Here is a 12,795-nt window from a genome sequence, read left to right as displayed (position 1 = left end):
GGAAATACCCTCAGACTTCAAGAAGAATATAATAATTCCAATCCCAAAGAAAGCAGGTGTTGACAGATATGAAAATTACCGAACAATCAGTTTAATAAGTCACAGCTGCAAAATACTAACATGAATTCTTTACAGACGAATGGAAAAACTAGTAGAAGCCGACCTCGGGGAAGATCAGTTTGGATTCCGTAGAAATACTGGAACACGTGAGCCAATACTGACCTTACGACTTATCTTAGAAGAAAGATTAAGGAAAGGCAAACCTTCGTTTCTAGCACTTGTAGACTTAGAGAAAGCTTTTGACAATGTTGACTGGAATACTCTCTTTCAAATTCTAAAGGTGGCAGGGGTAAAATACAGGGAGCGAAAGGCTATTTACAATTTGTACAGAAACCAGATGGCTGTTATAAGAGTCGAGGGACATGAAAGGGAAGCAGCGGTGGGGAAGGGAGTAAGACAGGGTTGTAGCCTGTCCCCGATGTTATTCAATCTGTATATTGAGCAAGCAGTAAAGGAAACAAAAGAAAAATTCGGAGTAGGTATTAAAATCCATGGAGAAGAAATAAAAACTTTGAGTTTTGCCGATGACATTGTAATTCTGTCAGAGACAGCAAAGCACTTGGAAGAGCAGTTGAACGGAATGGATAGTGTCTTGAAAGGAGGATATAAGATGAACATCAACAAAAGCAAAACGAGGATAATGGAATGTAGTCGAATTAAGTCAGGTGATGTTGAGGGTATTAGATTAGGAAATGAGACAGTTAAAGTAGTAAAGGAGTTTTGCTATTTGGGGAGCAAAATAACTGATGATGGTCGAAGTAGAGAGGATATAAAATGTAGACTGGCAATGGCAAGGAAAGCGTTTCTGAAGAAGAGAAATTTGTTAACATCGAGTATTGATTTAAGTGTCAGGAAGTCATTTCTGAAAGTATTTGTATGGAGTGTAGCCATGTATGGAAGTGAAACATGGACGGTAAATAGTTTGGACAAGAAGAGAATAGAAGCTTTCGAACTGTGGTGCTACAGAAGAATGCTGAAGATTAGATGGGTAGATCACATAACTAATGAGGAAGTATTGAATAGGATTGGGGAGAAGAGAAGTTTGTGGCACAACTTGACCAGAAGAAGGGATCGGTTGGTAGGACATGTTCTGAGGCATCAAGGGATCACCAATTTAGTATTGGAGGGCAGCGTGGAGGGTAAAAATCGTAGGGGGAGACCAAGAGATGAATACACTAAGCAGATTCAGAAGGATGTAGGTTGCAGTAGGTACTGGGAGGTGAAGAAGCTCGCACAGGATAGAGTAGCATGGAGAGCTGCATCAAACCAGTCTCGGGACTGAAGACCACAACAACAACAGCATATTAATGTGAAATTTAATCTGATTTAGTAAACTCATTTGTACTAATTTTTTAAAAGGGCAGTTTATTACTGGAACTGGGTATAGATATAATAGTATAAAGTCGAGAAAGTTAAAAATTCTCTTCAGAGAATGTTGACATGAAGAAGGAATTTCAGATAGACTTCAGGCTATGCTACAGATCAGTCTTGCTCTGAGATGTAGTCACCAAAAAATTAGTTTTATTTGCTGTCTATGATATAACTAACATTTTGTACCAGATGTTACACATATGAGCAGAAATGTCCATTGTATACTCTTCTTACTCCTTCTGTTACTAGCTTATTTACTAACATATGGAGTAATTTATATAAAAGGCGTTGCATAGTTTTAAGAATATATTCATTATACTGCTGTTCCTCCAGAGAGCGTTAACTGCCAGTTACTTTAATGGTTATTTGTAACAGATAAAAAAAATCATTTGAAAAAGTATAAAACTATGGGATTGAAATGCTGGCCAGCTATTACCATCAGGAAGCAAAATCTTTAGTACTACTGATATGAACATATAATTGTACACTGACCTCTCTCCTCAGCCTTCTCCTCATCCTGTGGTCCGAATGTTCGGCCATTCATTTTTAACCATCCCCAGCTGATTCCTCTCTCCTCTGTGAGGAGCTAAACTAGTCTCTCTCTCTCTCTCTCTCTCTCTCTCTCTCTCTCTCTCTCTCTCTGTGTGTGTGTGTGTGTGTGTGTGTGTGTGTGTGTGTGTGTTTTGTTTTTGCAGTAGTAAATATTTTGCCCCCTGAAGGTAAGTTATGGCCATCAGTTCTAACTCAAAATTTTTAAAATTACTTTAGTGATGACTTCATTCAGTAGTCCTTTGCTTATCTCATTCTGCACTGCAAAATGCGTTTCACTAATGTGATTATATTTTTTTATAACTGGATTGATTAAAAGTCTATACTCACCAAGCAGTCACAGCAAAAAACTCATCTAAAAGTTAGGGAAATATAACTGGAAAGAACTATTCCTTTCTTCGCAATCTTTTTAGTTGATATTTTCTTTCCTGACCTGTCTATTTTTCCTCACCCTCACCCGTGTGCCTCTAAAACATATAATTCAACATGTGTTCAGAAAATTGTGGAACTTTGTCCACAGAATTTTTCCGTGCTTACCTTTTACTTATTGTGCATGGTCTCTTTCAAAATACTCTCCTCCACAATTGATACACTGCTTCCAATGCCATTTCCACTTCCAGCAGCAGACTGCTGGATTGCATGAAGTGCTGTCAGTGGATTTTCTTTTATCTCATCTGTCACTGCAAATCTTTATACTTACAACAGAGTTTCAACTTTGGAAACAAAAAAATGTCCGCTGGGGCCAGGTCTGGAGAATATGGAGGATGAGGCAGCACAGTGGTTTCGTTTTTTGTGCAATATTCACACATCAACAGGGATGAACGTGCGAGTGCGTTATCGTGATTCGTGATGCAAGAGCCATTACGTGTCTTGCCACATTTCAGGCCGCTCCCTTCTCACATTTTCTTCCTGACGACGCAACATGTCCCAATAGTACTATTGATTAACTGTTTGTCTGTGGGCACAAATTCATGATAAACTAATCCTTGAAAATCAAAGCAACTACTATCAGTATGGCTTTGACATTTGATCTGAGCTGATGAGCTTTTTTTTTTAAAAAAAAAAAAAAAAAAAACTTTGGTCTCTACATCATAACCATAGATCCACATCTCATCACGAGTTATGATTCTCTTAAGGAACATCTCATTCTCATTTGTATGATCCAAATGCTCTTCACAGATTACAAGGTGAAGGTCTTTCTGATCTTGACTCATGAGCCGTGGGGCAAACATGGTGGCAACGTGATGCATTCTAAGATGCTGTTCCAGGATTTCATGACTTGATCCAACTGAAATGTTACATTTTACTGCAGTCTGTCAACAGTCCGTTTTCAATTTTCATGCACAATTTTGTTGACATTACTCACATGAGTGTCATCAGAAGAAATCAAAGGGCATCCTGTACGAGGGTCATCTTTAACTTCCATCCAGCCATTTTTAAACTGTGTGAACCAATCACAAAACCGAGTGTGGCTTAAGCACTCATTGCTGTAGGCTTCCTGCATCATTTATTGTGTCTATGTAAAGGTTTTCTCAAGTTCTACACAAAATTTAATGTAGATGTCTTGCTCCTCTAACTCTGTCATTTCGAAATTTGCAAACTGTTTGACACAACGTTCTACTCAATACTGCACTGAAAATAACTAACAGATATACAACAATGAAACTTCCGGCAGTTACACATTAAACATAGATGGATGTGTGGGGATGCCAACCGCAACTCACTCCAACACACCATTAGCTCAAAATTATGTATGTTCCAGAATTTTTTTGAACAGACCTAATACACCTTGCTTTCTGCTCTTATTAACACTTCCACTACGTTCTGTCAGTAATCTCTGTTTTGCTTATTACCCTGTCTTTCAATGATAAGCACTCATTCTGTGCAGCACCTAACAATCCGCAATCCGTCTTTTCTACTTGTTCCATCCTGCAAATGTTCTTTGACCCAGTGGTTTAGCCGACTTTTTTGTAACTCGCATCTCTCCCCGTTTCTTAAACCTTGCCAGTCGTTTTCCTTCATTCCCCTTCCTCTTCAATGCTTCTGCCAGAATAAGGAGCCACTTACTCTGAAAGCTTGCATGTTTCCTTAACTTTTTGTGTGTTTACTCATGCCGTCACTTCGTCACTTGGTGAGTAGATTTTTTTTTATCTAATTGTGTTATATTTTCAAGGATTGATTATTTTTGTTGATAGGTATCTGTTCTGTGAATGTAACTTTCAGTTTTTTTAAGTTTTATATTTATTTTAGTGCTTGTTTCTACTGTTTGACTCACAGAAATAAGTTATTAAACAATTTAACTGCCATTATCATTCCATACACGTCAACACATTGTATTTGTCATTAACATTTTCTGTTTGTTTTACACAAAGAAATTGTGCGTGCGCACACACACACACACACACACACACACACACACACACACACACACACACACACACACACTTTTACTAATGGCCATCATTTTGATTCTTGTAGGACACTAGATGAAGGCCTTTCAGAAGCAATATCAAGCTTGTTATGGGTTGCTCCAAGAATGCAAACTGATATCAGCGAACTGAAAGTCATTTCTGAACAGTTAAGTGCAAAATATGGAAGACAATATGCAGATGTAAGTTTCACATTATCATATTTATACTCAAGAAAGTGGATAGTCAAATATTTGTGATGTAAACAACCTTTTTTATGTAATCAGGCTTGCCGAGAAGAAGCAGTTAGCACAATTTCAGAAAAGCTGAAGCACAAGATGAGTGTTCAGTCACCACCGAAGCTCCTTGTTGAGAAGTATTTAATTGAAATAGCAAAGAATTATGACATTGAATACCAACCAGATCCACAGGTGAGTATAGCCTTTGTAAAAAATAAAATAAAATAAAAATAAAAGATCGTGAAGTAAGTGCTCTGCAGACCAGTATTTTGAGTAATTAGAGAAACTTGCTGCTTTCTTGACAGGTCATGGAGGAAGATTTAAGACCAGTTGGTGTTGATGCACTGCTTATTGATATTGATCCAGATAAAAATAATTTAGGGGGTCCATCTGTACCACCACAACCTGCAGGATTTGTTGGATTTCCTCAGCCTCCTTTGCCTCCACCATCTAACATGAAGCCTTTCAGTTATCCGGTATGTTTTGTGATAGAATAATACAGTAAATTAACCATAATATCTTGTGTTCAGTAATAAATATTTAACTCTGATACAATTTTTCGTGTAATTTGCATACAAAATGTTTAATTTATTAGCTGCTGGAAACTAATTTTATACTATGTATTAATAACAAATAATCACATAAGTGTTTATATTTTCAACTTACATGGATTATAATTAAAATATAAAGGAAAAAACCATTAGAAGATCGTTTCTCACTCAGTTATCAATTATGTCAGGGGTCTGTTGTCGATATACAGCTGCCTGGCTAACACACTGTCTGAGGAAAAATGTGAAGCATCCAGAAGGCATGGAAGAAACAAACTAAAACCGTACAGATTGGGAGGGTATGTTTGGTTATTACAGTGATTAGAAAATAGTCAATTTACAAAGAACTTGACAGTACGAGCCCACTTTACAGCCCCTTTGGCCTGGATGCATGCGTGGATTTCGTTGAGGAAGGTTTAATAAGGCCTTTTTATCCTCTCCTGGAGCAGACTGGTCTACAACTGTTATTGACTGGTCCTTGATATTCTGGATACTGGCACTGGAACAAAGTTGACGTCAGATGGTCCGGTTGAATAGGCATGTGGAAATGGAAATGGATTAATAATTGGGAAAATTGATTGGAAAGAATAGTTGAGAAAATTTTGAAGGTAATTTGTGAATCTGTGCACAATCTTGGGTGAACTTTAACTGATATTAATATCAACAGACCTTGAATTTCATTACATTCAAGGTCAATAAACATAATTTGTACTGCTGCTTCCAGTAGTGTGCAGTACTAAATTATCACCGCAACTATTGAAACTGTCAATCTGCGTATTAAGTTCTTAAACACACGAAGCACATCATTTTTAGTACAAGTAAACCAAGTTCAATGCATGTCTATCAAGTCTGAGTATTAACCTTCACATTAATTCCATTGTGTTTAGTCTTGAATGTGACAGTGTCAATGCAGGAATGCTCCTCCAGATACAGTGTTAATTATTCTTGTCTGCGCTGAACCTCTTGATGCAGAATCTCCGTGGTGAGTGAATATAACCGTGCGAGTAAATATTCCTTTTCTAATAACCTTTTACAATACTTTTAATGAACTGGTAAAATACACATTTTTAACAATGCTCGTATCGCGAATCAAAGCATACGTCCGTACGGTACCACTTCCTGAAACAAAGGGTGAAGATACAGGAATTACTAAATTGAAGAGCATGTGTCTTACTTTGTTTCATACTGGTATTTAACGATGCATCAAAATATTATCCTTGCCACAAAACAACTTGTTAACTTACTTTTGGCAGTGTTTTGTATGTATAGCTCATTCAGTTTACATATAGCTTATATATATATAAAAAAAAAGGAAAGACAAATAATATGATTCAGTACAATGTGAAGATCTTGCTGGCCAGGGAAGTACCTCAACATCATGCAGAAAATTCATAGATCCACGTGTTACATGTGGACGAGTGTTCTGTAGAGAAATGGCACCATGGTACTATTGCATGAAATGGAATAAGTGAGAACACGGGAAGTCCATGACATAGTGTTGTGGCATCACAGTTACTCAATCACTGCTGTCTGTGACTTGAAGTCATTCCTGATGGCTCCCCACATCGTGAAGCTAGGAGTAATGTCTCCCCAGGCTACTGCCATATTCACTGACGATGGTCATCTGAGATAGTGCAGAAATGTGATTCATTGTTGAACACAATGAGATGCCATTCACCAGCACTCCTTGCTTCCCAGTCATTGAACCAATCCATCTGCAGCCATTTGTGTTGTGGTGTTAATGACAGCTTACACGTGTGACCGTATTCGCTATTCCATCTGCTGATACTCTCCAACCAAGGCTGTGGGATGACAGAATGTTTCAGGAAGTCCATTACTGTTCTAGGGTGGCAGGCATAGCTGTGAAGGGGTTGCAATGTGCTTGAAGTACAATGTGAGGGTTCTTCCTTGTGGTCAGACGTGGTCAACCAGAACCTTGATGGCAAGTGTGCTTTCCTCCACATTCCTTTGCAGTTCAGTGTCAGGCTACTGATTAGACCAAGTGCCCAATGGTGACTCACAGTATGGCCCTTTCCAGACTCTTGTCAAGTGCTGATAACACTATCTCCTACAAATACACAGCATCTCTGTGTCCTTCACAATGATTACTAAATGTGTGACACTGTTCATGTCCCTTGTATACTGTACAAGATCTGGTAACAGCATCATATACATACAATGCTAATGCACTCAGCCGTCTGTTCTACTTGTCACAGACAATTGCAGCTGTCTAATCATTTACATATCCACCAATTGTGTATGCACATGTGAAGTTAGACTGACATCAGACCGTGTCCTTTGTGTTCTTTGTTTCACTTTTTTTTTTTTTTTTTTTTTTTTTTTTTCAAATAATGATTATCTACTCACATTAATAACTTATTACAATGGATGTTGTTTTGCATTACCTCGTTTACAGGAATATTTAGTTCTTGAGTCTAGAAAATCTGATTAATAATAAATGTGGCTATTAATTTTCTTTTGAATATGCAAAGATGTATAATTTTGTACTTTGCCTGCCAGCAGCTTGTTAAGATATTTGTACCACATAAAGAACTCCATAATGATTCTTAAACATTGATTCAGAGTCTGTGTAACACTTAATCTCTTTGATTGTGGCTGTTTCAATCACAGTTTACTCAAACTGATTAACTGCAAATAACACTTAAGGAACAAATATAACAAAGTGGGTGTAACAATTTCAAGATCATGAAGAATACTCTGTAAGGTATGTATTTGTCTATTTGTAACAAAATTCTTGTCAAACATTGGAAAATCCTGGTTGGAATTCGTAAGTGTTGAAATTATTATTGATCATTTACCTGAAGAAATACTTTGTTTTAGTTGCATTGTGTAGAAGTTAATTCTGTAAGGCACCAGGGGAGTGAAAGTTTGCAAAATAAATTAGCATCTTGTCTACAACAAAATTAGAGATACTACTAAGTGCAAAGCACATGAAAGTGAGCTTCAGAGTAAATATTTCCTGTATTGACTCTATTATAGTATGTTGTCAAGCTGAAAATAGGAATTTTTGCACAGTGTTTTGTGATGATTTATGTCAATTTTTGTTATTAGTAGGTCATTCTCTCATTCTTTCCCCCCACCCCCCCCCCCTACCCCCACCCCACCCCACCCCCACCCCCTTCTCCTATTCCTCCAATTGTTCCTCTACATGAATATAAAAGAGTCTTTGCTAGATTGACACGTAATGTGAGATAATGTGAGATTGAATTCTCTAACCTGCATTAGTTATTTGTGACAAGTTAAAAAGTTAAACCTATGTGCTGGACTGGCTTGTGAACTTGGATCACATCCTTTCACATGCACTCAGTTGCCAACTACACCATGAAGTAAAACCTATGGGACCAATCCAAAATACAGATTTATTGTGGTTTCATCTCTCTTTTTGTTCAAACCAGTTTTAACTGCCATGTAAGAGGGTCACTCCAAAAGAAATGCACACTATTTTTGTAAAAATACAGTTTTCATTCTGCATGTGTGAAAGTTTTACAGTGTGTAGATACATCCTTCCCACTTGTTTTCAAACTTAGTTCAACCTGTTCCCATGACTGGCATCGTCACAGCATGTCTTCAAGAGGGCTGCTATACTTGATGTTCGTCAGAAGTAACATGCTGTCATAGAATTCCTGTGATGTGAAAATGAGACAGTGGGAAACATCCACAAGAGGTTGAAAAAGGTGTATGGAGATTCTGCTGTCGATCGCAGTACAATTAGTCGGTGGGCAAGCGGGTTACGTGATGAAAGCGGGCACGGCAGTATTGAGGATTGTCCTCGCCGCGGCAGCTCTCGTACTGCACACACTCCAGACAATGTGCAGAGAGTTAATGAACTGGTGACTGCTGATAGATGCATCACAGTGAACGAACTGTCACACTATGGTGGAATGGGACAAGGAAGTGTTTGCAGAATACTGAAAGTGTTGACGTGAAAAAAGGTTTGTGCCAGGTGGGTTCCCAGGATGTTGACAGTGGCTCACAAAGAAACAAGAAAAACGGTATCCAGCGAACTTTTGGAACAGTACGAGAATGGTGGAGATGAATTTCTTGGAAGAATTGTGACAGGTGATGAAACATGGCTCCATCATTTTTCACCAGAGATGAAGAGGCAATCAGTGGAGTGGCATCATGCAAATTCACCCAAGAAAAAAAAATTCAAAACCACACCTTCTGCTGGAAAAGTTATGGCTACGGTGTTTTTCGATTCTGAAGGACTCTTGCTTGTGGACATCATGCCCAGTGGAACCACCATAAATTCTGATGCATATGTGACGACACTGAAGAAACTTCAAGCTCGACTGAGTCATGCTCGACCACATCGGCAAAAGCAGGATGTTTTGCTGTTGCACGACAATGCACGGCCACATGTCAGTCAAAAAAAACCATGGAAGCTATCACAATACTCGGGTGGACAACACTGAAACACCCGCCTTACAGTCCTGACGTGGCTCCATGTGACTATCATCTCTTTGGAAAACTGAAAGACTCTCTTTGTGGAACAAGGTTTGAAGATGATGACTCCCTTGTGCACACTGCCCAACAGTGGCTCCAACAGGTTGGTCCAGAATTTTACCGTGCGGGTATACAGGCGCTGATTCCAAGATGGTGTAAGACAGTTGAGAGGGAAGGAAATTATGTGGAGAAATGAAAATATTGTTCCTAAAGGATGTATCTACACACTGTAAAACTTTCAAACATGTAGATTAAAAGATGGATTTTTTAAAAAAATAGTGTGCATTTCTTTTGGAGTGACCCTCGTATAATAATTGTGTATATAATGTGCATACAGCAAGATAATTAATTTTCAGCAGCAAACCTAAGTCAGCAGATAAACTGTGTGTATTAGATTCAGTTTACAGAATACTAAAGAAGGCTGCAAGAAAAATTTTCTGATTACATGACAATATTTACTTTAAGCCCTTAATAATAAAAGGAAGAAAAATATAGTAACAACTTGTATCTTTTAACACCAGTATTGTAAGCAAAATCAGTAGCACATCAAAGTTTGCTATAAGAAGAAAAAGAATATAACTTGAGAGTAAAAGCCTCTGAAGCTGTCAGTGAAATGTTGTTGACTATATTTCAACCAATTACCTTTATTAAAATGTTAAAAAAATTGTTTAGATTTAGGAATGTCAGTCCACTTAACATTGCTCATTGAACTGCCAGAAACAAGTCGTAAAATTTCAAACAAGAATAATTTTGGAAAAATTCACCTCAACTAAGAAAATTTGTTCATTTTTAGTAATAAGTTGGACAAATTCTTAGGTAGCTTTCTAGATATGTTTAATGAAACCTTTCTGCCTAAATTTAGTATGTCTTATGTTATAAAAATGCATTTGAAGGTGCTACATAGAGTGGCAAGTATTAGATTAATTTTAAGACATAAAAATAAGATGTATGGTATTGTGGACTGTTGCGAAATCAAAAATTAGGCATTAGTTTCATAGATTAAACTTGAACTGAAATTATTGTAAACCCAGCTGAAATATCAGAATGCTTTGGTGAATTATTTGTAAATGTAGTTAAGGCTGATGCTGATGTAGCATGTTAAAGTAATCTAATGTAATTAAAGTAAATCACTTTGGACTTGACCAAGTCTCTCAGACGAAGGAAGTTCATATTGATATGTTGAAAATGTTATATTATCACTAAACACAAACTTTTAGTAGGTATGGGATGCTTCCAAAAGTAATTAAATCTCTACGTAACTTAGTAGAACTCTTCTTAACTCCAATAACCAACAAACCATCAAACAGGTGTTTTTTTTTTATGTGTTGAAGTTTGCAGAAGTAAAACCTCTATTTGTGAAGGACAGAAAGAAAGATGTATGTTCTACATCTGCTTCTTTAACAATATGAATTTTATCATCCACAGATTATTTACAAGAAAATATCAGAAAGCAATGTATCCGAAGCTGGAGAACTCTTCACCATTACAGTACTCTGAAGTTTGTTGACTAACACTCACATTAGTACAGCAGAACGCTGGCTGTAGGTTTGACTGGAAAGCACTTCATTGTGAACCATGTTATCTTTCCACGCACCCACATTCTGTCAGTTCATCATTGAAAACACAGTTGTCAGTTGAATGGTAAGCAAAGAAAGTATCACATTAGGTAGCAAGCAAATCCATGTGCTAGCCAAACATCGACTGTAGGTAACAACAATGTCCACACTGCGCCTAGTGACCACACCAGATGTACGCATGGTTATATTGATTGATCTGTCAATAAGTTTGGCAGGATTAAAAGTATGTGGGAACTACATCTCCATTAATGAGATTTTCACTCTGCAGCAGAGTGTGTGCTGATGTGAAACTTCCTGGCAGTTTAAAACTGTGTGTTGGACCGAGACTTGAACTCGGGACCCTTGCCTTTCGCGGGCAATTGCTCTACCAACTGAACTACCCAAGCACAACTTACGACCCGTCCTCACAGATTCAATTCTGCCAGTACCTCGTCTCCTACCTTCCAAACTTCACAGAAGCTCCTCTGCGAACCTTGCAGAACTAGCACTCCTGGAAGAAAGGATACTGCAGAGACGTGGCTTAGCCACAGCCTAGGGAATGTTTTCAGAATGAAATTTTCCCTCTGCAGCGGAGAGTGCACTGTTATGAAACGTCCTGGTAGATTAAAACTGTGTGCCAGACTGAGATTCAAACTTAGGGCTTTGCCTTTCACGGGCAAGGCTATATCTGGTAGAGCACTTGCCTGTGAAAGGTAAAGGTCCTGAGTTCGAGTCTCGGTCCAGCACATAGTTTTAATCTGCCAGGGAGTGTCATACTTCTGTCCTGATTGAAGGTAGTGGAACAGAAAGTATTCCTGACAACTCAATTCTTTAGTACCTTAAATAACGTAATAACTTGGTTTTAGTTCAGTGGGGTGAAACTGAAAAAAATGTGTGTATAAGGGGAAGTGAAATTTTATTGTAGGAAGCTCAAATTGTATATATTGTACATTGAAGCTTCAGAAAAGAATTGCTTGGTATGTTTTAAATGTTAACTGTTTTGGGTAAGTTTAACTGTGACTTAAAAATACCAATTGAAAATACAAATTACTGAAACCAGCCCACAGTTACTGTTCTTTCCACTTTGTTTCAGAGGATTAGGCTATATCTTAATCATCAAATAGCTTTAATTTAGTTACTAATTTATGTCTACAGCGTTTTGTGTGGATTGCAATAATTTCTGGCCACAGTAGGGAAAAAAAAACATATTTTAATACAAGTCATGAAGTTATTTTTCTGCTTTTATGGTGTAGGTGAAAGGCAATATAAGTGTAAATACTTTATATTACTGTTCGCTGTCAAACTAGTACATAATGTGAGTCTGAGAAACAATGTTGATTTGCTGTTGAAGCAAGGAAAATACTGCAGCAAAAGACATTACAGTTGTTTTTTTGTGTACAATGCTTGGAACTAATATTTTTCCCTTTACTGATCTGATACCAACAATAGAAATAGAAAACTTTTTCAGTACTTGTAGTTCCTTCATAAATTTTCTGACAATACTGTCCACTTTCCATTCAGTTCACTGTAATTTGTTCCCATATACATAATTTAGATGCTACAGGACTCAGCTAAACATAGGAAATAGAAACATCTA

The 12,795-nt window shown here is 37.6% G+C and overlaps 1 protein-coding gene across 1 annotated transcript in view; it reads left to right on the top strand.

Annotated features, from left to right (window-relative positions):
* LOC126100119 (IST1 homolog) overlaps nt 1-12,795 on the top strand; it is a 50,835-nt gene that overhangs the window by 23,647 nt on the left and 14,393 nt on the right. Inside the window, exons 2-4 of the mRNA XM_049910650.1 lie at nt 4,459-4,591; nt 4,676-4,819; nt 4,933-5,103. Coding sequence (XP_049766607.1) covers nt 4,459-4,591; nt 4,676-4,819; nt 4,933-5,103 — 448 coding nt within the window. The remainder of the gene's footprint in view (nt 1-4,458; nt 4,592-4,675; nt 4,820-4,932; nt 5,104-12,795) is intronic.

The sequence above is a fragment of the Schistocerca cancellata genome, chromosome 9 (assembly GCF_023864275.1).
Source record: "Schistocerca cancellata isolate TAMUIC-IGC-003103 chromosome 9, iqSchCanc2.1, whole genome shotgun sequence".
NCBI lineage: Eukaryota > Metazoa > Arthropoda > Insecta > Orthoptera > Acrididae > Schistocerca > Schistocerca cancellata.
This window is presented reverse-complemented; position numbering and strand designations above follow the sequence as displayed.